This window comes from Chelonia mydas, chromosome 9 (assembly GCF_015237465.2).
Source record: "Chelonia mydas isolate rCheMyd1 chromosome 9, rCheMyd1.pri.v2, whole genome shotgun sequence".
NCBI classification, from domain to species: domain Eukaryota; kingdom Metazoa; phylum Chordata; order Testudines; family Cheloniidae; genus Chelonia; species Chelonia mydas.
The window spans coordinates 96363355-96387478 of NC_057855.1; the positions used below are offsets into that span (position 1 = coordinate 96363355).

At 38.5% G+C, this 24124-nt stretch overlaps 1 protein-coding gene across 20 annotated transcripts in view; it reads left to right on the top strand.

Annotated features, from left to right (window-relative positions):
• MAP7D3 (MAP7 domain containing 3) overlaps positions 1-24124 on the top strand; it is a 62384-nt gene that overhangs the window by 24890 nt on the left and 13370 nt on the right. For 3 of the 20 annotated variants that reach the window (XM_037909649.2, XM_037909651.2, XM_043522032.1), the window contains exons 5-13: positions 1962-2076; positions 4597-4626; positions 9036-9137; positions 13462-13560; positions 14000-14098; positions 15246-15371; positions 17363-17508; positions 18243-18373; positions 18565-18815. In XM_037909649.2, coding sequence (XP_037765577.1) covers positions 1962-2076; positions 4597-4626; positions 9036-9137; positions 13462-13560; positions 14000-14098; positions 15246-15371; positions 17363-17508; positions 18243-18373; positions 18565-18815 — 1099 coding nt within the window. The remainder of the gene's footprint in view (positions 1-1961; positions 2077-4596; positions 4627-9035; positions 9138-13461; positions 13561-13999; positions 14099-15245; positions 15372-17362; positions 17509-18242; positions 18374-18564; positions 18816-24124) is intronic. The other 17 variants (XM_043522030.1, XM_043522027.1, XM_043522028.1 and 14 more) reach the window with 10 other exon arrangements.

The following is a 24124-nucleotide window of genomic DNA, read 5'->3' on the forward strand; positions in this document are numbered from 1 at the left end:
CCAAAGGTAACTTAAAAAAGCAATCACCATAGTGAAAACAGGTAGAAGAATTAGTTGCCACCTGCCTGAGACTAATCATGAAAGCCTCATTACTAAGATTAAAAAACATTATTCTGTTTAATGACAATAATTAAGACTCAAGTGCATTGTTACTAGCTATGCAAAATATATAGGTCGTGTGTGCAACAATACTTAGATTGTAATCTTTTTGAGATACTGTCATTATGTTGGTGGAGTAGGGCCCTGATCCCTGATTGGAACCTTTAAATTCTGCTGCAGTAAAAATAATTAAAAGAATCCCAGTAGCAGTGTGTTCTATAGATCCTTGTCTAGATACTTTGGTCATTAATACCTTAGAGTTCTGTCCACATGGATGTGCTTACAGGATAGGAGTCCAAGACTGTATCAAAAGTCAGTAAAATAAACCAGATTGGAGTTGGTGTCTTGTCTTTCTTTAGAGGTAGATAATCTGCTGTCCAAAGAATATTTTTCTGGGAAGCTTTGCATGGCAAACAATACCTCGTTTTTCTTCAGAGCTTGGGGGATTTTTAGCCTTTCCTTCCAAGTTTTTTGTCACTGAAGAAACCCCAAAGTGATGCAAAGACTTTTTAGTCTGTGTTGTTATGAAATTCATGTTAAGGGAGAATAGAAGCCTTCTGTCCCCAGGAGAGAAAATTGTTTGGATAACTGGTCCCTTGGTATCTTGTAGCGTGTTGGTGATAAATACTGACTAAGGAGTTCTCAATCATTGCTATTCCAGGATATGACCCTGTTGTTTATCTTCATAGCCAGGCAGTGCCATATGCTTTTAAACCTTGAGGATGGTGAAGAGGAGGTCTGTTAAAAAGTGAACTGTGTAACCCTTTTTATATGATAGGACTAGAGTTCAGTGTTCTGGGGTTTGTTTTCCTTCTCCAGCAATTGATATGAACACCTGAGATGGGGGGAGAGCTGTACTCCAGTGCTGTTCCAGATGTTAGTCGTGTCAGCAATTATTGCTGAAGTCCAGAGTTTACAAGTAAAAACAGACTTTCAGCTTGTCATAAAATTTCCTTTTAAGTTTTACCTTCTTTTGGGTCCCATCCTGCTTCCATTGAAGTTGATGTCAAAATTCCTTCATGTTTAGAGAGATGAGCTGATCTTTGTATAGTACTTTGAAAAGATAGTGTCCTTAATATTTGTTAATATTAAACAGTTTTTTTTAAAGAATGTACTTTATTTAGGTATTTCATTAAGCAACAGTATTTTCTGTCAGCAGCTGTGCTTTGGAGTTCATGAGTTCTCTTCTTACAAGAGAATTATTTTTCTTTTTAAAAAAAAAAATCTTCTAGCCAACATTCTAAGTTTTTTTTAAAGCCCAGTGGGATGTTAATTAAAGGTCTTCTTTCAAAGAGAAAGATCTCTACTAGTTTACTTCAAATAGTTTTAAGATTGTTTAATATAGGAACACTAGAAAAAATGTATAATCTATTTCAGGAGAATTCTGGAGTTTCATATCCTAATGGCTGCTTGGTTAGAAAACTAGAATTGACAGTTTAAACACTTGAGATTTTATAATCCTTCCTCCCACTTTATATTTATTTATAAGTCTCTGATAATCAAGACATCTGTAGATAAGTGTTGTTCTGTATAATATATCTGAACTGATACATAGTCGCTACAGCAGATTCTTGATCAAATGCACTTTGAATGTGTTAACCCTAAAAGTCTAATTTCACTTCAATGTAGTACATCTTTGTGCAATATTAGAGGAATATTTGTGCATTATATTAAAATGATTGGTGTCTTCAGTCTTTTAGCACGTCACATTTGTTTTAGAATTAGTTATGGTCACATGGTGAAGGTAAAACAGATGTTTATGATTTCACGCTCTTCAGGGAAGAAAGATTGTTTTGTGTTGAACATAGTTGTGCTTAATAATGGTTTATAGAGCCTTATATAGAGATATTATTTGGTAATAGGAGCGATATGAAGCAGTTGTGCATCGTACCTTGGAGCGGAGCCAACGTCTGGAAACACGACAGAAGAGGTGGTCATGGGGAGGGTCTGTAACTTCAAATTCAGACAGCAAGACTGGTAAGGGTTGCTAAAATTGAGTGCATTATGTTGATTTATAGTGTTGTTGCATTTATAATTCAGATACCTTGAAGACTAATTCAAAAGCAGTATTTATAGTGCTGTTTTAAAGATTTCTGTTTAATACTGTTATTGTTTAATATAATGAATATGCAGCTATGACCTGGAAAATGCATCCTTTAATAGACTTGCTTTGAATGCTAATTGATGATGCTCTGTGTTTTAAATAGAGGTTAAATGGGTAAGATGGCACAGGGGTTAATGCTCAAGCTTTTCAGCTCTGGAGTCCATGTTGAATCCCATCTGAGGTTACACATTTTAAATGTACTTGGTCTCAAACAGGTTCTTATTAAACCATCATGTATTTTGATGTAATAAGCAATTTTTGCTTATCAGAAGCCCAACATTAAAATAGTAGAACAGGATGACCTGCCTCCTTAATCACTTATCTATAATTTATAGGAAAAAACTGCATGATCATGGGGGACTTGAGTCTGAATGACATATGCTGAAGGTCTCATGCTGGCAGTACTAAAACATCCTTGGAATTTCTAAACATTATAGATGAAGATTTCCTAACTCAAAAAGTGTTGTGGCCAACACATTGGGAATTCTTTTAGACCTTGTCCTAGCAGATAGAGATGAACTGATCCTAGAACTAAATATTAATGGCAGTTTAGGTACAAGTGTTCATGATTAGATCACATTTATAATGTACAAGCAAAATTAAGTCCAGACCAGTACTATGAATACTTGGTCCCTTATTAGGGCAAGTTTCACAAAGCTTGAAAATAATTGAGCCAAATCAGCTGGGAGGAAGACTTTGATCTAGAAACTGTGAATGATAACGGGGAATCATTTAAGAACACAAAACCCCACAATCCCATAATTGAGGAAGATGGCTGTGCTGGTTAACCAATCCGCTTTAGAAGGGAAATGAAGACAGCTATTAAAAAAAATTAAAATAATAATATTTAACAAATGGAAGAAAGGTGAGATTGATAGTAGTGCATATAAATCAGAAGCTAGGAATTGTAGAAAATTGATAAGGGGAGCAGAGGGACACAGAGAAATCTATGTCCAGCAGAGTTAAGGATAATAAGGAGTTGTTTAAGTATATTAGGAACAAAAAGAATCCTGACAAAGGAACTGGTAAACTTATCAATAATATTGCAGAAAAGGCAGAAGTGTTCAATAAATATTTCTGTTCTATACTTGGGGGAGTGATAAATAATGAAGAGGACAGGTCACTGATTCAGAGGAATCTGAATTGCTTGGTAAGTTAGATGTAAGCAAACAATACATGTTTTAATATGGCTAAATGTATACATTTAGAAACAAAGAATATAGGCAATTCCTGTGGGATAGGGGAGCTAGCAAACAATGACTCTGAAAAAGATTTGGGGGTCATGGTGGATAATCAGCTCCTAGTATGATGTATGCTAAAGAGCTAATGCGATCCTGGGATGCGTAAACAGGAACCTCAAGTAGGTGTAGAGAGGTTATTGTACCTCTGTATTTGACGACTGTTGCTGGAATACTGTGTCCAGTTCTGGTGCCCACAATTCAAGAAGGATATTGATAAATTGAAGAGGGTTCAGAGAGGACGCACGAGAATGATTCAAGGACTAGAAAACGAGTCTTATAGCGACAGGCTCAAGAAGCTTGGTCTGTTTTGCTTAATAAAGAGAGGCTAAAGGTTGACTTGATTGGTCTAAGTTCTACACAGGAATCAAATATTTAATAATGGGCTCGTCAATCTGACTGAGCAAGGTGTAACACGATTCAATGGCTGGAAATTAAAACGAGACGAATTCAGACTGAAAATAAGGCATACATTTTACAGTGAGGATGGTTAACCACTGAAATAATTTACCAAAGGTTGTGGTCAGTTCTCCATCACTGAGTGTTTTTAATTCAGGATTGGATGTTTGTCTGAAAGAGCTGCACTAGGAATTCTTTTGGGGCAGTCCTATGGCCAGTGTTACGGAGGATGTCAGACTAAATGATCACAGTGGTCCCTTCTGGCCTTGGAATCTATGACTGAAATGAATTGAAAATAATGGGAACTGAAAGGAGGGCTTCACAATGCATGGCACTAAACATGATCAGGCCCTCGCTTTCCTGAGCAATAAAAATATTTTAAGGGAAAATCAAACTTGGTATAGTGAGCTATTAATAATAACTTCTCAATTTCCAGTTGAAGAGAAGGAGGTTGTAAGGACAGTGATACGTGCAAGTCCATGGGAATTTTAAAAGTAACTGCAGAAATAAAAAAACATACCTGAGCTCACTTTTGTTTTCTGCTCTAGTGTTGGAATTGTGTCAGAAATACTCAAGGTGGAATTAATTGTGGTGTTGACTGTCAGGCTGTGTCTAGAGCTTAAGGCCTAAAAAGTGTTTGTTGAAATAATAATTACCGCAATTATAAGTATTATTTCCACTTTCCCCATTTCTCTGTTGTTCTGTTAAGTGCTATCCAGCCTTGTGATTTATCTTACAAATCTTGTTCTTCTACAGAGCCACAGACTGCAGATGAAGGTGGAGCTGGTAGTATTAATTTCTAAAATGGCCTTCTGCTATTACTTTATACTAACCGCTAACCTTTTGAACTGGAATTCTCACTTTCACTGATTGGAGTTAAGGGAAGTTACTTTTACATAGCTGGATCTGGGCCAGCAGGGCTGAGAGCACTGCAGAAGCAGCACACTTGGTCCTCTGTGTAGAGCATGCCCTGTATCTTTAACAATCCCTCCCAGCCAATTTAGGTGGGCCTTTCCATTGGTGAGATCATAAGGGAGTCTGAGACAGGGTATTATCTGCAGTTTAGTGCCTCAAGGATGAGGATATAAAGCATGGGGAAAAATGGGAGATCTTTCTGGTTCTGGGTATATGCTGAATGTATATTAATATGGTACTCTGTAAACCAGAATTTTGTAAACAATGATTTGGTACTTTGCAAACAGTTTAAACAATAGCTGGAGAAACTCTCCTGTGCACAAATTTGGTACATTTCACAAATGGTACATTTTCATGATATAGTACAAACAGATATGTAGGGGAGCCTTTTCCTTTAACTATGTTTAATTTCTGTGGAAGGAGATTGCAAAAACAATGAGTGACAGTGATTCCAAACTTTTAAAATTCATTTTCCATTGACTTTCTAGCACCTTCCATGGAAGAGGTTGAGAGACACTCATAGACTAATTTAAAAAAATTCAAATGGTTTCTAAGGCCAAGTCTACACTTGAAGGGCTTTGGTGGTATATTATACTGGCAAAAGCACTTTCAGTGTGGACACCATTTATACCAGCCAAACTTTTTTGCTGGTATAATTTATTCCAGCAAAATAATTGCCTGATAGAACTGCATCTACACTAGACACTCTTGCCGGCACAGCCACATCCGTCAGGGATTATGCATCTTCACGCCCCTGAGTGACATAGCTACGCTGGCAAAGGCTTGTGGTGTAGATCTGGCCTATGTGTAATCAGGGACATTTAATTTTTGTAACTGAGGGCTAAAATGACAGCCCCCTCATGTGAGACCCAGCTAAGTCTATGAGCACTGAAAAAATCTGTGCATGCTTGTAGCTGCACTAATCTAGTCCAGTTGTCTCATAATACTGACAATATGAGGCTTGAAAACTCAGTGAAAGTGTAAATGAGCATGATTTAACTGCCCCATCTTATTCTGGCAGCCATAGCACATTTTCCCTTTTCTCCTGCTCCCCTCAGCATGGACTGGCATTTTTCTCCAAAAATTAACCAGTTTGATTGGATCGGTTCGCCTCTATTAAACATGTGATCCTGAGATACATGTATTAATTCCAGTTGTTTTCCACTATCCAGTCTAATTTCTCTTGAAAGCCAAATTAGAGTATCAAGTTTTGTCCTATTTCTGAAAGTCATATTTATCTCTGCTCTTTTTTGTTTTCCCCATTTCTAAATGACAGCAAAAACAAAATGTGCTCTTTATTGCTCATCGTTAAAGACAGCCACTAATAATAAGCCTTTACTTCCATCTTGTTCCTGAAGGACATAAGTCTTGAATGTATTTCTCCTCTTGTTCTTGATGTCACTATCCAAGTCCATCAAAAATTACCAGAGTCTTCCAACAAAAATGTCAGGCCTCGTATTTCTGATGTAAAACAACAAGACGTGATGTGTGTATACATCATCAATTAGCAATAAGGGGCACGTGCCCCTTCTTTGTTTTGCAGTTCACCCTTATGGGTTTTGCATAAGGTCTGTTTTGTCTGTTCATCAGTCTAAACAATCTTAATCTGAAATCTCTCTAATCTCATTTTTTGGGATTTTTTTGGTTGGTTGCTTTTGTTTTGGTTAAAATGTCTTGTCTTGTCCAAGAAACAGCAAGAGGTAAAGGTAAAGCAGACATTACAGGCACTGGAACATTCAGTTTATACTGAGACACAGAATCGAGCAGTCACATATCTGCTATCAGAGCCCTGGCTGGGATGATTTAGTTGGTATTGGTCCTGCTTTGAGCAGAGGATTGGACTAGATGACCTCCTGAGGTCCCTTCCAACCCTGATATTCTATAATTCTATCTAGTTTTAACTCTGTGAAGTTCAAACCCTATATACAGGGAAAATATTGGACATCGATATAATGCGCATGATTCAGGATTACTCCCCATTGATGGTTAGGAATTAATAAAAAATAAAAACCCACAATCGAACATTTTACAGTTAAAGTTGTTTTATCCGGCATGTTCAGGGAATGGGGGGTGCCGGTAAGTGAAAAATGGTGGTTTACTAAGAGGGAGGGAGTTTGGGTGTGGGAGGGGGGGCGGGGCGGGGTGGGGGTGTACGTGCTCTGGGAGGGAGTTTGGGTGCGGGAGGGGACTTGTGGTGCCGGATCCAGGGGCCCACTCACCTCGGGCAGCTCCTCACAAGAAGTAACCTGTCCCGGATGCTCCCAGGCAGAGGTGCGGCAGGCAGCTCTGCAAGCTACCCGCACCCTGCCCTGGATGCTGGCTCCGTAGCTCCCATTGGCCGGGAACCACAGCCGATGGGAGCTGCGGGGGTGGAGCCTGTAGGCAGAGGCGGCACACAGAGCTGCCTGCAGTGCCTCTATCTAAGACCAGCTAGGACAGGTTGCTGTTTGCGGGGAGCCGCCTGAGGTGAGTGGTCCCCAGATCTGGCACCCCATACCCCTTCTGAAACCCCCTCCTGCGCCCCAACCCCCCACCGGCCTTGTGCCAACCGGACTATAAACAGGAATTACAATGAAGATCAGAAATGCCAGTTTATAGAGCTTTCCACTTGGTGAAGTGCCGGATAAAACAGCTTTTACTGTACCATGGTATTAAGAGAGAAGTGGTTAATGCTAACAAATGCAGTTAGATTCTGTTAAGAAGCCTGGGAGAAATGGCAACATTGCATAATAAAAATACATAGAGTCCTTGACAGCAAAATCCCAGCAATTGCGGAAAGTTCCCTATCACAAAACCAGATGATGAAGTGCCTGAGAGACAAAGGTGCATGCCATTAGAGAATATGATGGTCATCAGACATGAAGTTTAACACCACACTCCAGTACCCATGTAGGCAGTGTATGCACATTGAAAAATTACCCTGGCGTTATGTTGCATGCTTGCTCCAATTCTTGCAATTTTTTATATATAAATGATTTATAACTTTCTTTTTCCAAAAAAAATCCTACAAACACAGAACGAAGTCACCAATAATTAAGAAACCATTGATTTGATGCAATGAAAATTTTTGTCAGATAATTCCCTAGGACTTCAGAAACCATTCTTCCTGCTAATGGCCAGACTAAAGGAATAATTGAAGCCATCTTATCAAGTTATTAAAATTGTATTGGCCAGACAGGTTAATTAGAGTTCATTAAGTTACATCCACCGTTTAGGATTCCAAAGCTTTCTTGCAAATGGAAATGCAAATACCACATACATATCTCTTGTTTCTAATAAGATTTAGTTTTACAATGTTATATACCACTCATACTTGGAGTCAGTTGACTTTTTGATAGCTGAAGTTCATGTGAATAGTCAGGCTATTGCTACATGTTTTTGAAAATCCACCCCTAGCACATATCCTATATTAAATAAATAAATAAGGAAAGGGAAATAGCAAGGAAGTGATGGAAAATAACTATTAGTGGATGTAATTTCCCTTAGAAAATTCCTGAAGTTCATCTAAAAACTCCAAAATCTGTTGCAGCTATCTCAGTTCTCTTGGATCTTCCCTTATAAAATAACCTTTGTGTTTGCCTTAGAAAAAGTGTCCCAAACTTAAATCTTCTTTTCTGGCATTTACTATTCAGGTGCTGTACAATAGATCTTTCAAATCATGCTGTGGGAGTGGAATGCCCTAAAAAAGGAAGCTTCTCTTCTTTCTCAGTCTGCTCTTACTTTGCTGTCCTTTCACACCTCCTTAAAACAGTTTCTTGTGGTATCAGGGAGGGTAGCAATTCCGGGGTTTGTACACTCATTCACATACATACATGCAGGCCAATCCAGTCAAATTCTCATATTGGCTGCTTCTAGAGGAAACTGCCATAGCATGTTGGGGAGCCTTTTGAAAAGGGAAAAGAAGCTTCTTCCACAGTAACCCTATTTTCCCTTTAGTATGGATTTATTTGCTAATAAGTTAACCAGCTTTGCCATTAACATTTGGTATGCATGCAACATAATGTGCAGAATTTTAGGGTTTTACCATGCTGGTTTGTGCTACTTTTAGCATGCACTACCAGGAAATACTTACCTACCTCAAAGGGATTTGTGATTTATGAATTGTTTGTAAAGTGCTTTGAGATCCTTGAGTGGGAAGTACTGTATAAAAGAATCAGAGCAGAACTGGAAATGGCTTTTGGGAAGTAATACTTACACTTCCAAATTTATCCCCAGAGAAATATGTTAAAGGACACTTTCTGACTGAAGATAAATGCTAAAATAAACATTTCTTTCTGCAGCCAACAAACGTTCCACATCCACAGCAAACCTCAAACAAACAGAAGCTGTCATCAGCAAACGTTTGTCATCTTCTGCAGCGCTTCTGAACTCTCCTGATCGGAGTAAGTGTTTTGGGTCTTTTGGAGGGAGTTTCTTGGCAAGTAGATGAGTTTACTGTTCCTCCAACCTACTTGTTAATTCATGTCTCATGTGATCTCAAATGCATTTTACCCCATTTCTTAATCCAGCAGACTGCAGGTCTTTGACCCAATCCTTGGTTGTGATCTCTGTGTTAGAGCAGAAGAGTAATGGTAAAGATCACTTTTCATATTTCTAGGATAGTTTTATTAAAGCCAAATCTTGGTGAACAATTTATGAATTAACCATTTCACACCAACTCTAAGGGTTTAAATCACAGACTTAATTTTAGATAATACTAAACATAGTAATTGGGTTTTTTGGTTGTGTGTTTTTGTTTTTTTGGTTTTTTTTTTGTTTTTTGGTAAATTGCACAGACGACAACTATTTTCCTGAATGAAATAGATTCAGATCTTTGGTTGCATATTCACAACAGAAATAAATGTTCATCTTGGCATTAAAAATCTGTAGCATGGCCCTGAACTTATGCTCTACATATTGAAGCGCCCTGATTCCTTATAAGATGAAGAATTGTATCATAACATGGGCAAAAAAGGGTGAAAATTCTGCTGTTCCCTTTTTCACATTGACTTTGGGCATTGCGGTTTCATGGGATGTATCTTCATATTAGCCATGCAGAATGCCTATACCATTAGTTCCAATGTATTAAACCAGTGGTTTTCAATCTTTTTTTCATTTGGAGACCCCTAAAAATTTTTGAATGAAGGTGTGGACCCCTTTGGAAATCTTAGACATAGTCTGCGGACCACCAGGGGTCTGCAGACCACAGGTTGAAAACCACTGTATTAAACTATTGCACCTTACAAACTCTATAATGATGTACATAAGTTTTTTTTCCCAGAATGGAGCATTGTTTGTTTTCTTGGTTATCTCTGTTCTCTCCAAAACACTGGGGTAAACACTGCTGAGTCAACTACTGCTGAAGGACGTAATCAACCTGAAATCCAGTCAGTTTTTAAAAATGAGTTGCTGATATAACACTTACTCCAGTGTCTCCCTGTCAATTTTTGTGGTTTTACGAGTTGTATTTTATATTTTTAGAAGTTTTCTCCTGTTGTGTAAAATCATACTAATAGGGGAAATACTATCAAATGCATAAAGTAAACAAATTGGGGAAACTGAATTATTTTTCTCCTTTTTTCATTACAGGGAACATAAGTGTTACATGTAGCATTAAGTATGTTTTCAGACAGAAGTGATTTATTTAAAAAAACAAAAAACTGAACAAGCCCCAGTAAACATTACCAGTAATGCTATAGTTCTATGTCTCACTGCAGTTCCTCTTATGAAGTACATGTCCTAATGCCTTTTCCAGACCGAAAAGTTGATAGTAACACTAGGAAGGTGGCTAATCTGCTTTTCGAGGAGAAACTTAAAAATGAATTTCACCACCACAAATAACTTCCTTTTTCTTTGATGATCTCAAGGCTAAGAGAGATCTCTCTGAACCCTCTGGAATGCTATGCTAACTCGTTTAGAGGGCAGTCGTGGTGGACTGCTTCCCTCCTTCCAGAAATTACTATCCCTTATTGTTACAAAAATCATGCATAAATTGAGGAGAAAGGATAACTTTTTTTTCTGAAGCCTAACATGGAGACAGATTAAGGGCCCAATCCTGCAAACAGGTATACATGTGGGTAACTTTACATGTGTGATTATCCCTGTTGAAGTCTGGGTCTACTCGTAATTAGAATTATTTATATATATCTGTGTTTGCAGGATTAGGCTCTAGCTACGAACCAGAAACAAAAAGGTTTATAAAATTATGGTTTATATACACACTAGCGCACACAGGAAAAAATATTTAATAAATTATCAGCCAAAAGGGATTGCTACTAAACCAACTGCTGTTCTATAACAGAAACTCTGACAGAGGAACTTCCTCCAGTATTTTTGGGAAACCTATTATATTAGGTGGCTTAAGAGAAATGCAAGAAATCATACAATCCCAGAAATGGGCTGGAAGTCCTCAATTCCAGCTGTGTGGCAGGACCAAGTGAGCCTAGGCCATCTCTGACAGGTGTTTGTCTAACCTGTTCTTAAAAACCTCCATTGATGGGGACTCCACAACCTCCTTTGGAGGCCTATTCCAGAGCTTAACTACCCTGAGAGTTGGAAAGTTCTTCCTAGTATCTAACCTAAATCTCCCTTGCTGCAGACGAAGCCCATTACTTCTTGTCCTACCTACAGTGCACATGGAGAACAACTGATCACCATCCTCTTTATAACCACCCTTAACATGCTGGAAGATTTTATAAGGTCACCCCTTGGTCTTCTTTTCTCAAGACTAAACATGCCCAGTTTTTTTCAATCTTTCCTTATAGATCAGGTTTTCTAAACCTTTCATTATTTTTGTTGCTGTTCTCTGAACTCTTTCCAATTTGTACACATCTTTCCTAAACTCTGGTGCTCAGAATTGGACACAGTACTCCAGCTGGGGTAGAGTGCTGAGTAGAGTGGGATGATTACCTCCTCTGTCTGTCTGACAACACTCCTGTTAATACACCCCAGAATCATATTTGCCTTTTTTGCAGCTGCATCACATTAATGACTCCTATTCAGTTTGTAGTCCACTATAACCCCCAGATACTTTGCAGCAGTACTACCATCTAGACAGTTATTCCCTATTTTGTAGTTGTGCATTTGATTTTTTCCTTCCCAAATGAAGTACCACAGCTGTTCCGGAAAATGAAAACAGTATGGGATAATTATGGCAAATCACTCAGGTTATAACACTTCCAGAGAGGTATCATGTCCTATGGAGGCTTGCATAGTCTGGTTCAGACAGGATTCTCCCAATATCACCAGACAAAGATAGGACTTTTAGATAAATAGCCGGTGCTTGAACTGGTTCGGGGCCTTCTTTTTGGTTCTGGATCTAAGATGGATGAACTTGTAACCACAGGGAAAACCCAGTTGTGGGTTTTGAAGGACTAAAACCTACCAAAGCCCTAGGTTGTAGTTGGGGGTGACCTCTGTTAAAGTTTTTTTTTACATGCATGAAGGTTTTTTATTGTTTTCTCTGTAATGCTTTTACCTTAAGAATAAATGTGCTTTCCTAGAAGGAGCTGTGTGTTACCAATGTATTGCCAGCAATTATAAGATAATAGCCATCTGAGAGAAAAGGAAAGCACAGATGCTGGCCTTTTAGGGAGTCTGGCTTGCTGGGGATGTCACAGTGTAAGGCAAGGAACTGTGTAGCGGGTCTCTGCCCAAAAGAGATGAAGGCTGAGAACTGGAAATCTTAAGTGAGTGTCCTTGGTGGAGCACAGAGTAGGAATAGAGGTTCAATTGCCATGAAACAATGTGAATATTCAGACTCTTTGCGGAATATGTCCAGTGCTCACCTTTATTTTCTCTAACAACAAAGATTTAGATCAAGACTCCAAGATTTTGCTCATACCAGCCCAACAGGTCAGAGCAATTATACACTCTTGATCTGGCTTCCAGAGAGCAGCTAGTCTTTAGGTGAATGATGCATGGAATGTGCACAACTCTTCAGGTTCTGCAGCAGCTCTTCTGTGTCCCATCACAGCTTCATAGAGGTGCCCAGCTGGTATGGTTGTAATTTGTGTGCTGGGTCCAGCCTTACACATTGTCATCTGAGATGCTGTTTTGTTTTCTTTTTTAAAAAAGTTTAATCTGATGAAACATTTTTTCTTTATTAGCCACTTGAACTGTACTTATGTAGGGAGAATATGAAATTTCAAGTTCCTCCCACCACTAGAACCCAGCTGTCAAAATATAACAACCATTTTGCACACTGGGATGTGCTTCAAAGCGGTTTTGTTCTATGTAATAGTATAATTCAGATTAATCTTGTTTTATGCCTTTAAGACCTATATATCTTTATGAAGAACTTCTGTTTTAAGCACTCTTTATATTCCTGATAATACTGGCCAGATAGATATTTTTATACTCTTAAACTGAACTGATTTAAAAACAAGTTAAACATATTTTTCTTCAGTTCATCTAGAGCCTTATCATACACTTCTTTATTTAATCTTGATTGATTCGTGTCTCTCTTTTTTTCCTCTTTCTCTCTTGTTAACAGAAATTTGGTGTATAGATTAGAAATTTAAGAATTCAGAATGATTTGTGCTCTCAAATTATTTGAGGATGCACTTTTTATTTCTTGCCATAAGGTGGTTCTGTAGGGTTCATAAATCAGATTTGATTACACTGCTATGGCTTATACTGTATATAGAAAAGAGGGGTAGGTGGTTAAAGGAACGCTTTAGGATTCTATATAAAATGTAATCACGTAATTTGCACTTTCATTTACAGGTACCACAAAGAGAAGTGCTTCATTAAACAGGCTGAGTAACAAAGTTTCTCTGCAGTCTGAGCAGCCACCACCAAAAGGTTCACAGGTGGAACAGAAAGGTGCAGGAAACATTTTTTTTTTTTTTAAATAGGAGATAACAAATTGAATATTTCTTAAATTTAAATTGTGTTTAAACTGAAATGTCCAAACTTTGTTTAGAAATACTTCCACTCTGAACGGTGTAGACTATTGTGCATATAATATGACCATTTGGACTTTGGTATCATTACGCACATTCTAGCAATATCAAACGTTGTATCCAGAATTCTGCTGTTTCTATATGCAAGTGGGTTTTCTCTGAAGCTGTACTTGGGGTGGGTGAGAAGTAAACCAATACGTACAACTTGTGTGACCAAAGTATTGCATAATGATTAACAATTCTGGTTTATAGGTATTCTTGGCAAAATATTTTTTTTAAAGAAAGGGAGTGGGCAATTCAGAAAATCAATTATGCAAATCTCTTGTTAAAAATAATATTCCTTTGCGCTTGTTCTCTAGGAGGAACAGAAAAGAAGAGGAGCACGTCTTTGAATAGAATAAGTAGTAAACCTCATTCTTCTCCTGAACTAGAGAAAGTGAAAAAGGAAGAAAGACCAGGTGGTTAGCTATTTATAAAACGAAATCCTAATCTTGCTATTTAAAAGCAATGCACAGTAAAATTGGATAGGATTATGTGACTTGAGTAGTTTCTTCTGGTTCCTCTATATCTGGAAACTTAGTGAGAATTCTAATTATTTAGTAGTAAAGATTAAACTCTTTTTTTGTCTCTGACAAAAAATCCTGTCAGGGTTTTTGTGAATTATACTTAATCATGCCAGAAGTAGGTGAGCAAAACGATAATATATACAAGTCAAAGAGCTAAGACTTGGAAAGATAATCTTTATAAATTTAAGATAAAGAAATAATTTCACTTTAAACGTTAATATTTTTTCCTGTATCTTATTCTGTTTGGCTTTAAAAGCTCTGTTAGTTTTTCAGTTTACAAGCAACTTCTTTGTTTCTGCGGCTGGACTATGTGCCCACAAGTTAAGGGGGAAATCTGTTCTCATTTGTGTCTCTGCTTTTCCTTACATCCATCCTTAAAGTACAAGACACCTCCTTATTAAGAACTTCTTTCTAATAACTATTTTCTACTTGAAGCTAATGGATGCAAGCTTCTTTAACAAACATCTCCCTTTCAATTAGCACATTTGAAATTTTCCATTTTAGCAACTCTTTCCCTGGTAATAAACTACGGTAGAATGCTTGGAACCCCTTTTCATATTGAGTTGACAATGATTACTATATATGTGAGCTTGTGTGTGCAAATAAGACTTAACAATAGCTAACAACTGTTGGCAATAATTTGCAAGGTTTTTTTCTGGTTTGTGCCACCAGTCTCTTGTAATATCCTCTGTTGCATCCTAACTTCCAATGAAGATAACCTCTGCAAAGCTGAATCGAAAGCTGTCCATGTTTTGACTTATTTCAGCACTCCATCTGTGTTTTATGTTTGTTTACATATCATTCTCTGCACATAACAATTAGTAGTAAGTCAAGGACAACAAATGCAATCCTATTTGATTGCAATGTTTAATCCTGCTATACTATTACTATGTATTTCCCTCTTCATTACTTTAATAGTTTCTTCTGAAAATGTTATGATTTGCAACAATACTCCCAAAGCTCCTTTTCTCTTTGATGCTTACTTTCTTCATTATATTACTTCATGTTGAATCCTTTTTGATTTGTTCCCATCATTCAGCTCGTCGCTCCCAGATCAGTCCTCTGGAGAGTAATGTAATCAGTCGCCTCCTCGCCCCCACACAGGCCTCCTTAGCTAGGAGTAAAAGTGCTGCTACATTATCGGCTGATGGACAAGATCCCTCAGGTAACAGGAGTGCAGTAAAAGCCTGAAAGTGATAGCAGTTGCTTTCAAAGCAAGCGTTGATATGACAGTTGCTAACTATGTTACCTTTCAGCACAATTCAAACATTTAGTTAACACATCACTATATATAATACTTCACTAACGTTTATTTTGGTAAAATAAATGCAATTCATATTTTATGTTGCATGTTTATTTTGCAGTTTCATAGAATAGTATTGGCTTTTAAGCTACAATACCAGTTCATTCATTCTGCAGAGAATTGTATACTGATATTTATTTTTGCACTGAGCTGTCTGAGATCTGCATTTGAATTTAAGTGACAGCTTAGGAGGATGAACTGGAAACCCTAATAACATTTCAAAGGAGGCCTAAGAGACTAATAACCATGGGGCACAAATTGACTTATCTGAGGGAGAGCAAATTTTTCAGCTCAAAAGTTGCTGGAACAAGACGACTAGGTTACCTTTGACTTTTATTGAATCTAAGAAAGTTCCAGTGAAAGTACTATGTTCAGTGTAAAGTCAATGTAATGCACACCAAGTTGGAGTTCATTCCCCCTGTTTTTTTAATCTTTCAATGTGCAATCAACTTTTTTTTGTCTTTTTCCCTTTCAAATGCATTCCTCCATCTTTATTTTTTTAGTATAATTTAAACCAATTAACAGTCCTCACTAACAGTGATGAAACTTCTACACTGCTGACCTGACTGTAATCAATCCTTGCCTTTGCTGATCCATAATTTATGTTCATGTTTTTGCACAGCTATTTGTGTGCATTTTATTTTTCCACAAAATGTTTTACTTCACTTCATATGAGGGAAATCTTATCTTGTACTGATAGCCAGGATGTGGCTCTGACTCAGTGTTATTCAAACAAAGGTTCAGGACTTTTGCTTCAACTGTCAGCAAGTTTATGGTACTTTCAATAGTGTTAACACTTAATTTCAGTAATAATTTCTTTGCTCTATTCTAATTCAAATTATTGGTCATAACAGTGCAGTTCTCTCTACAAGAATGCTGTAGATACTAAAATAAAATGTTTTATCCATAAGAGTACAGTGATTAGGAGCTGGCATCTGTCATTAGATTTTTGTATCCCTAGATATTCTAAAATCTTAGATATGCTAGTTTTTAATCTGTTTGCAAATATCTCAATTTACATTACTATATACACTTCATAGATGAGTTGTATATTATATGCAATACTGTGTTTAGTGTACGATCCAATGCAATGATCATATTTTCTCATCACATCTTAATATATGTGAAGAGGCTGACAGTTTTGGAGGTGGTAAAGTAATTACAATTGATTATTAACCCTTTACATTTCTAGTTTCTTTACATACTTAAATCTTGTTTTGTTAATGTGGATAAAGTGTGTGGTTTGGGGAGAAAAGTAAAAATATGCAGTACTGTTAAATGGCAGCAGATAGAATAAGAAAATGCATAAAACAAGATTAAAATAATTAATATGGTAACTGCAGTTTGTCACACGTTTTATGAAAAATCATTCCATGTGGGCTGGACGAAACAAAACATTTTATAACTAACACGGCATTATCTACGCATTGTGATACGTTTCTGAGATATGCCTCTTTGCCCTATGCAAGGGTTTAGCAGAACTCTGATGGTCAGTCTAGAAGTAATCATGACAAGATACAGTTTGACTAAATTGGAAACTACATTTAGGTATTGAAAGTTTAATGTAGACATTGTTTGGAAAAGCACTTTATTTTTTTATCTACACTTGACTGCTGCTTTCGGAATGGTTTCATTCTTGGTGCTGTGGCTTCCATACTCCTAATCGTGAGGTGATGGTGTCTTGCGTCCATGACCTGTTGCAATGTGCACTTCCAGTGTTGTTTTCTCTGTATGGGTTCTAACACACACAATCTTTCTTTCTTTCTCTCGCTCTCTCTCTCTGTCCTTTTTTCCTGTTCTGATGCTGTGCACTTGGTTCTCTGTTTTGTCTTGTCAAATTCCTAACTTTATAGAATCTCACCTCTGTCCTCGTTCAGCTTCAGCCAGTTCCATCAGTTCTCCAATCCAAACTCCTAAAGTGCCTGTGCGCAGCCGTAGCATTGACAGATTGAAGACCACTGTATCTTCATCTGACACCAGGTCTCCAGAATCTGCACAGGTCTGTTGAAAAGTTCCTTTTACAAAAGGCTTGGTTTTTCTTTTTTTGGACTGGTCAGGTTAGAGGCGTGTTATAACTGTTTGCAATCCTAGTCAGCTGCGCTATTTATTGCATCAGAACAATTAAATGTTAGTGAAAATTCTTTATTTTACATTGTAAATAAACATTGTTGGATAATGTCACAAAGTACTATTGTAATGAGAAGAACAAGTTGATGATTCTTTTTAAAGTTTTAATAATCTTTGGTTACTAATTACGCAAGTTAGTAAAAATAATTCCAAATGGAAAAATAGGTATACTGAAGAGTCACTTCTTTTCTTAAAAAAGAGAGCCTTATTTTAGAGTGTCTCCAAACCAAAATTTCAAACACACCAGAATTTCAGGGTGTTTAAAGCCAAACCTAAATCAGCCTGGATCTAGACTGTGCATTTATCTTTATAATCTATTTATCCAAATCCCCAGATTCAAACATCCTGAGACTTTGGGATGTTTGAAATCTGGATATGAATTTTGTGGAATGAGCTCTTCTTTATTTCCGGGGGATGCTGTTGATTATAAATCCTAAAGCCTCATTAATATAACATAACTAGAGCCATGTTCAGGAAGATAAAGGAAAATCCAAGGGTATCTTAATGTGACTAGTGAATATTGTGATGGCATCACTTCTGCATTTCTCTGGTGTCTTCAACATATTCTGGAAGGTGTACATTACCGCTGTTTGTGTATCTGATCAGAAATCAGAGACAGAAAAGCAGTCCCCAAGTCCTGCTGGGAGGCGCCCTCCATCGCCATCTATATCAGCTCGTAGAAGATCTCCATCCCCTGCTAATTTGGCAAAACGTCCTTCATCTCCCTCTACAGCTAGGTATGTTTAAACCTGTGTTCATCCTAAACCACGTTCAGAACAAAATGAGCACTACTTCCTGTGCCACAGGTTTGGTGTCCTGATACTGTCCAGTATGAATGTAGAAGGTGCATATTGTTTTTATGTGTATAAAATCAGTTACATTCTCCAGGCTTTCAGTGAAGCCTTCATAGGTGTTCCTTTCTCTGCAGACAAAATCAAAAAGCCCGTCCACCTTCACCTAGTGTATTGAAACAAAGACCATCATCCCCCACTACAGTCTCCAAACCAGCACCTATTCAACGCCTGCCTCTCACACCAAGTGTTATGAATATTACCAAAAAGAAACCTGAAATGGAGTGCAAACCAAAGGACAAGTGTGAAGAAGGAGCAGGACAAGAGCATGGCACTTCTCCAACCTCTGAGAGGGAAACTGTCGCAATTGCTGCAAAGACCAAAGAAGGTAGGAGCCTTTAAGTGATCCACTTGTCTATTCCATTTATCTTTATGGTGGTCCACTACAGTTTGAAGTTTAATGGTGGTAATTACCTATAAATAGTGTTAGAGAGTGAGAGCTTTGTAAGTATGCAAAAAATTTTAAAGCAATCCAGAAGAAACTTAAATCTTTCTTAATGGACACAAATTATGTTCCTGACTGCTCGTAGACATGAAAGATGACTTGACAATTCCTGAAAAAATCCTAGCCAAGTTCTGTCTCCTTCCTAAATTTCCCCTGCATCTCTGGTTTGATACAGTATTTTTCAAAGTGAGGAAGGGATATCTTTATGGTTGAATAATAGCCCTTGGAGTCAGGATATCTGGTTCTATTTTTGATCTTTCCACCAAATTCTTGTGTGATCTTGCTTTATGCCTTTCCATCTGGAACTTCTCTGTGCCTTGACTTTTACATGTGTAAAATGGAGATTCATGAATATTTGTAAAATATTTAGAACTTCTTGGAGGGAAGGCACTATAGAAGTGAAAAGTATTAATATTCAGTTCCTGTAGTTTCACTGAATACAACTGAATAGTGGTGCATTCTACCCAAGAATTGACAGCATTTCAGTGATGAGTGAAACAATCCCTTTATACTGTAGTTTGTAAAACAGTTGTGTCGGGGATTTGGGGATGCTTCAGGTTAAAAGATGTTTGCAAATTGTTAATTATACAGTAGTTTTATAAATTGCTGGGTTATACCATATGTAGTAGTCAGTTCGTTTGACTAGAGAGCTAAAGGTATTGACTTTTAGTCTTGTTTACAATGTAACTTCTAAACTAAATCCTATTCCACTTTGTACATTAGAAATACTGGATTAGATTCTCAAATCCAAGACACACATGCAAAGTGGTTTCAAATAGCAGGAAATGCATACAAATTAAAGCACACACCTTTGAAACCTTGTTCTGTAAACTAGATACCTATGAAATTGAGCCAGCTATCACTTTAAAAATTGCATGCATATGCCTTAGCCTGGAGGAAAAATCAACTGCTCATTCATCGTAGCATACATGAGACCTAGCTTCCAAATGGTTAGAGGCCTGCCTAAATTTTGATTCCAATGTATGTGCAGTCGCCACAGCATCAGGAGACAATGGGCAACACTGCCACACACAGGAGAATGAAAGAGACATACTTCTCCCAGGTTGGAAATAAATCTCCTGACCCCATTCATTGTGCCACATGAGCACATCCTCTACCCTTCCAACCAGGAAGAACACCCTCTACAATCTCCAGAAAAGAATCTGGGAAAGACTTCTGATGAGGTATCACATGCACTTCTCTGTGGAGAAGGTCATAGGGGAAACTTAACAGAAAAAGGAGTTTGAACAGGCAACTGGTGGCGATACTGAGGGTGAAAATCCTTCAAATACCATGGGTAAGTGGGATCATATGCCTGATGCATGTCACTGCATGTAAAGATACTTATGTGTATTCCTGAATGTGTGTAAGCTTGAGGGAATGTCTGAAAATTTCCCTGTGTTAACACTTTAAACTGGGTGTGAAATATTGCCAAAAATTCTTTGGGATCTCATGTGTTATACTGTGCTTTGCACACATACATTCTTGTGGAAAGATAGCTAGATGTCGTAGTCTAATTGTCAGTGTCGTATGGAGTTGTACATCAATCTTAAAACAGTGTTCCTTGCTCCTGATTGTAATAAATGTGTATCTTAGACCTGTCTAGAGCATGAGAAATAGATCAGTAATCCACATCACTGATATTTGATCCCTGCTGTCTGTCCTATTCACAGGTATCTACCAGTTACTTTTTGGCTTCAGTCATGCATGTCTTCCTTTACAGAATCATCCTTGTCCTTCACAAACCCACCTGCTACATCCTTATCTACCTCTGGGCCTCTCATCTTCTGAAGCTTTACCTTCTCATTGCCAGGACTTTGACCTGCCTCCACGGCTGCCTCTTCTAAACTGTGTTTGGAACTCAGCCCCGTATCTCATGTTGCCACTTCTGCTCGTTACTTATGTGCCTCTTCTCTCTCTCTCTTCCCCAGGCTAACTTCTAGACCTGTATTTACATCTCCTTCCATCTTGCTCTGCTGCTAACCAGATGATCACTTTCTTTGTAGTTGACAGTAGGAAGCTGGGAGTAGTTCTCTATCTAACTCTCTGTGGCATTTGTAAGGCAAGGAGACAGTATGGAAGTGGATCAACACAGAAGTGTTGGTTTAACTTTTCCCTATGAGTATGCGGTGTCCACTCCTGGCCAGATATTCCCCTACATGCCCTACCTGTGAACATGGAGGCAGATCCCTCTGTTCTGGAAAAGTTGTTTCACATTTTCAAAATCATGTGCTGTGGAGTTGACATCAGAGGGCAAAAACTGAGGGCAGTGAGTGGCCATTTAGCCAGGCTACCTCACTGCTTTGACACCGTACCATACCCCAACCAGCTTCTGAGGCTTCCACCCAAAGACACGGGCTTTTACCACTGAGTCGTCCCGTGGCACCTGAGTTTCTATCAAGTCCTGGGCTCAGTCTTAATTTCAGGGTAGCTTTAAGTGTACTTAGTGTCATAGTGTCTGGGCTAGCTGCACCATTGTCCCTTCTTGGGGGGGTCTCACTGAGTGTACCTCTCACACATGTCAGACCTCAAGCCTTTATCTCTGCTGCGGTAGAGTTCTGCAGTTCACCCGCTTTTAGACTAGGACCTGGATTACAGCCCCTTAGTTACCAGTTGTGACTACTTCAGCAGGTCCAACTGAGGTTTAGACGCTGGTATTGACTTCTCTCCAGCAGCTGTGACTAGCAGTTACATAGGGACCACACAAGCTTCTCAAACAGTATTGTTTAACATAACTGTACAACAGTTCATTCAGAGACATGCAATAAAAATAACAAAAAAGGAGACCTCACCAAATGGACCGTATCTAGCCTTTTAGCTGCTCCTGGCTCAGATGTTCAGGCCCTGCTTAAGGTGAGACTTCCTACCCTGCAGCTCCTATCTCTCTCCCAGTTTGTGTCAGCCCCGTGGCCTGCTGATCACTTTCTGTCTCCCTTTTTGGCAGTGGAACCTTTTAAAACTTTTGATCTTTATGATCGCCTTGGCAAAACAAGTCCTGTTAACTTTGATGGCACCTGGAAGTGGCATCTCCCAGTGAAAGCCTCCATTGAACACTTAACTTGGCTTGAAGGTGTGTACCTGAGGGGCTGTCTTAGTTCTTAGTCCTTGTTTTGTTTCCTGCCTCAGCCAACTCCCAGCTCCAGTTGGGCTTAAGCTTTGGAGTTCAAGTAGACAGCCATCCAAAAGTGAACAGGGAAACATATAATAGTCATTACAATAATGCAGGTATCTCCCAGTTGGTCACACTTGGATCTTCATGTCGCTTTTCCCCCTATGGTGGACTTGATTGCCTGTCAACGAATCTTGTCTTGTTTTCCTTTTGTGTCTACATTGGTAGGTAGTTAAAATATGCTATTATGCAATAAAACACATCTTATTTTTCAGTGACTTGGAGCAGTCTTACACAGCTTCTCTTCATGAGTTAAAAGGCTTGTTTCAACTTAAAAACATATGTGCTCATTCATATGAGTTGTCAACTTGTGTGTTATGATGGGTAATAAACTTGAATGTGATAATTATATGTCTGGGTTGTTGAGGAGTCAGAGGGTATAAGGATAAAACAAATAGCCCACACTGAGGTATGGGTGATAACTTTCTGTCTAATGCCACACATCACACTGTTTCAACACAGGTATACATTATCTTAGTGGCTAAGTAAAAAACCACATTGCAGTGAGGAGGTGGCAGGCTCCTCCTTAGGTACCTGTAATGTGGAACATTCTTCAATCCATCATACAGGAAACTGTAGCTTCACTAGACCTAGGGAGGAGGGTAAACCATCATCAATTCTTCAAAAGGCAACAGTTCCACAGGCCTACTTAACACAGTCCTTCCACCCCCTTAACCCAGACACGTCAAGTAGTGCTGACAGTGAATCCTCAGAGAAGGAGTTGGTTGAAGGAACTCTACACACATAATGGGGCTGGAAGTGTCACAATTTCTGCTTCCTTTCAAGGAGTGCTTCTCATAATCCACAAGCTGACAGTGCGTGACACCAAACACCAACAACTGAACAGCAGTCCTGTTGGGTTACCTTTAAATCATGAGCAGCTTGTTTTAAAAAGTACAGAAAAGGAATGAGACAATACTGAGAAATGAAAGATCATCAGGAATATCACTGTAGCGCACAAAGCTACAATGGGAGAACATTGCTAATGCATGTGTTCGTACTGGGGGGGCCCATTCTGTAACGACTAAATCTGTCTGAAATTCTGGCTTTGGGTAGATGGATTATGTGACACAGGAGCATAAAAAGTGCATCATCTTCCATCTCCACTGATGCAAAGATAGAGGAGGATTATACAGGCCCTCTGAAGAAGCACTTTTCCTGAGTTGGAAGATGACCTCTTTTGCTCTACAGATGCAAGGAGCTCCAAGTAGCACAGATGGAGGAATTGAGCAAGACAAAGATCATGGAAGACTTAAATTTGTGCCCCAAAACTGACCACATATAATTCAGGTACCCACATGTCTGCATACTTTACTTGTGCACCAAATGATGTTGGTACATGCATATCTGAGACTTTGGGTATTCCAAAGCTTGTACACTCACTACTACATGTCCAGAAATTTGTGCTCCTAATCTTGAGTGCACAGAGTTAGTCTGTGCTGAAATCCTTATGGAAAACTATGATCCACCTTCAAGAGGGAAAATATGCATCTTCCGCAAATTGCCTCTCCCACCCTGCTGGCTTCCCATCTTCTTCCTATTTCCTCCCCCATCCTGACCTGTGCCAGTAATCTGTTATTTCGAACATTACTGTGACTGGTTTTCTTTCTTTTTTTATATTGCATACTCAGACTGTATTTTATGTGGTGGCGTACAGCTTGTAATCTTAAAATGGTATTGCCTCAGGTAGAGATTTTACACTGAGGGCCTGCATTCTTCATGGGAATATATAGTCAGGCTCAGTTTTGCGATAAGTTTGCCTAAGTTTAGTGATTATCGATGGCATCACTGTTTTATTGACTTGGCTTTGGCTATGTGTATAAACAGAGCAGGTGTAAGAATCCTGTTGGCTTAGCAATAGCTGCTGCTATTGTTTATATTATAGTAGTGCCTAGATCAGGGCCAGTTGTGCTCGTTGATGTACAGACTTGTAGTAAGAGACAGTACCTTCCCCAGACAGCTTATAAAGTCTACAGATGAGGCAGATCAAGGGTGGCAGGGGAACAGGCACAGAGTTGAAATG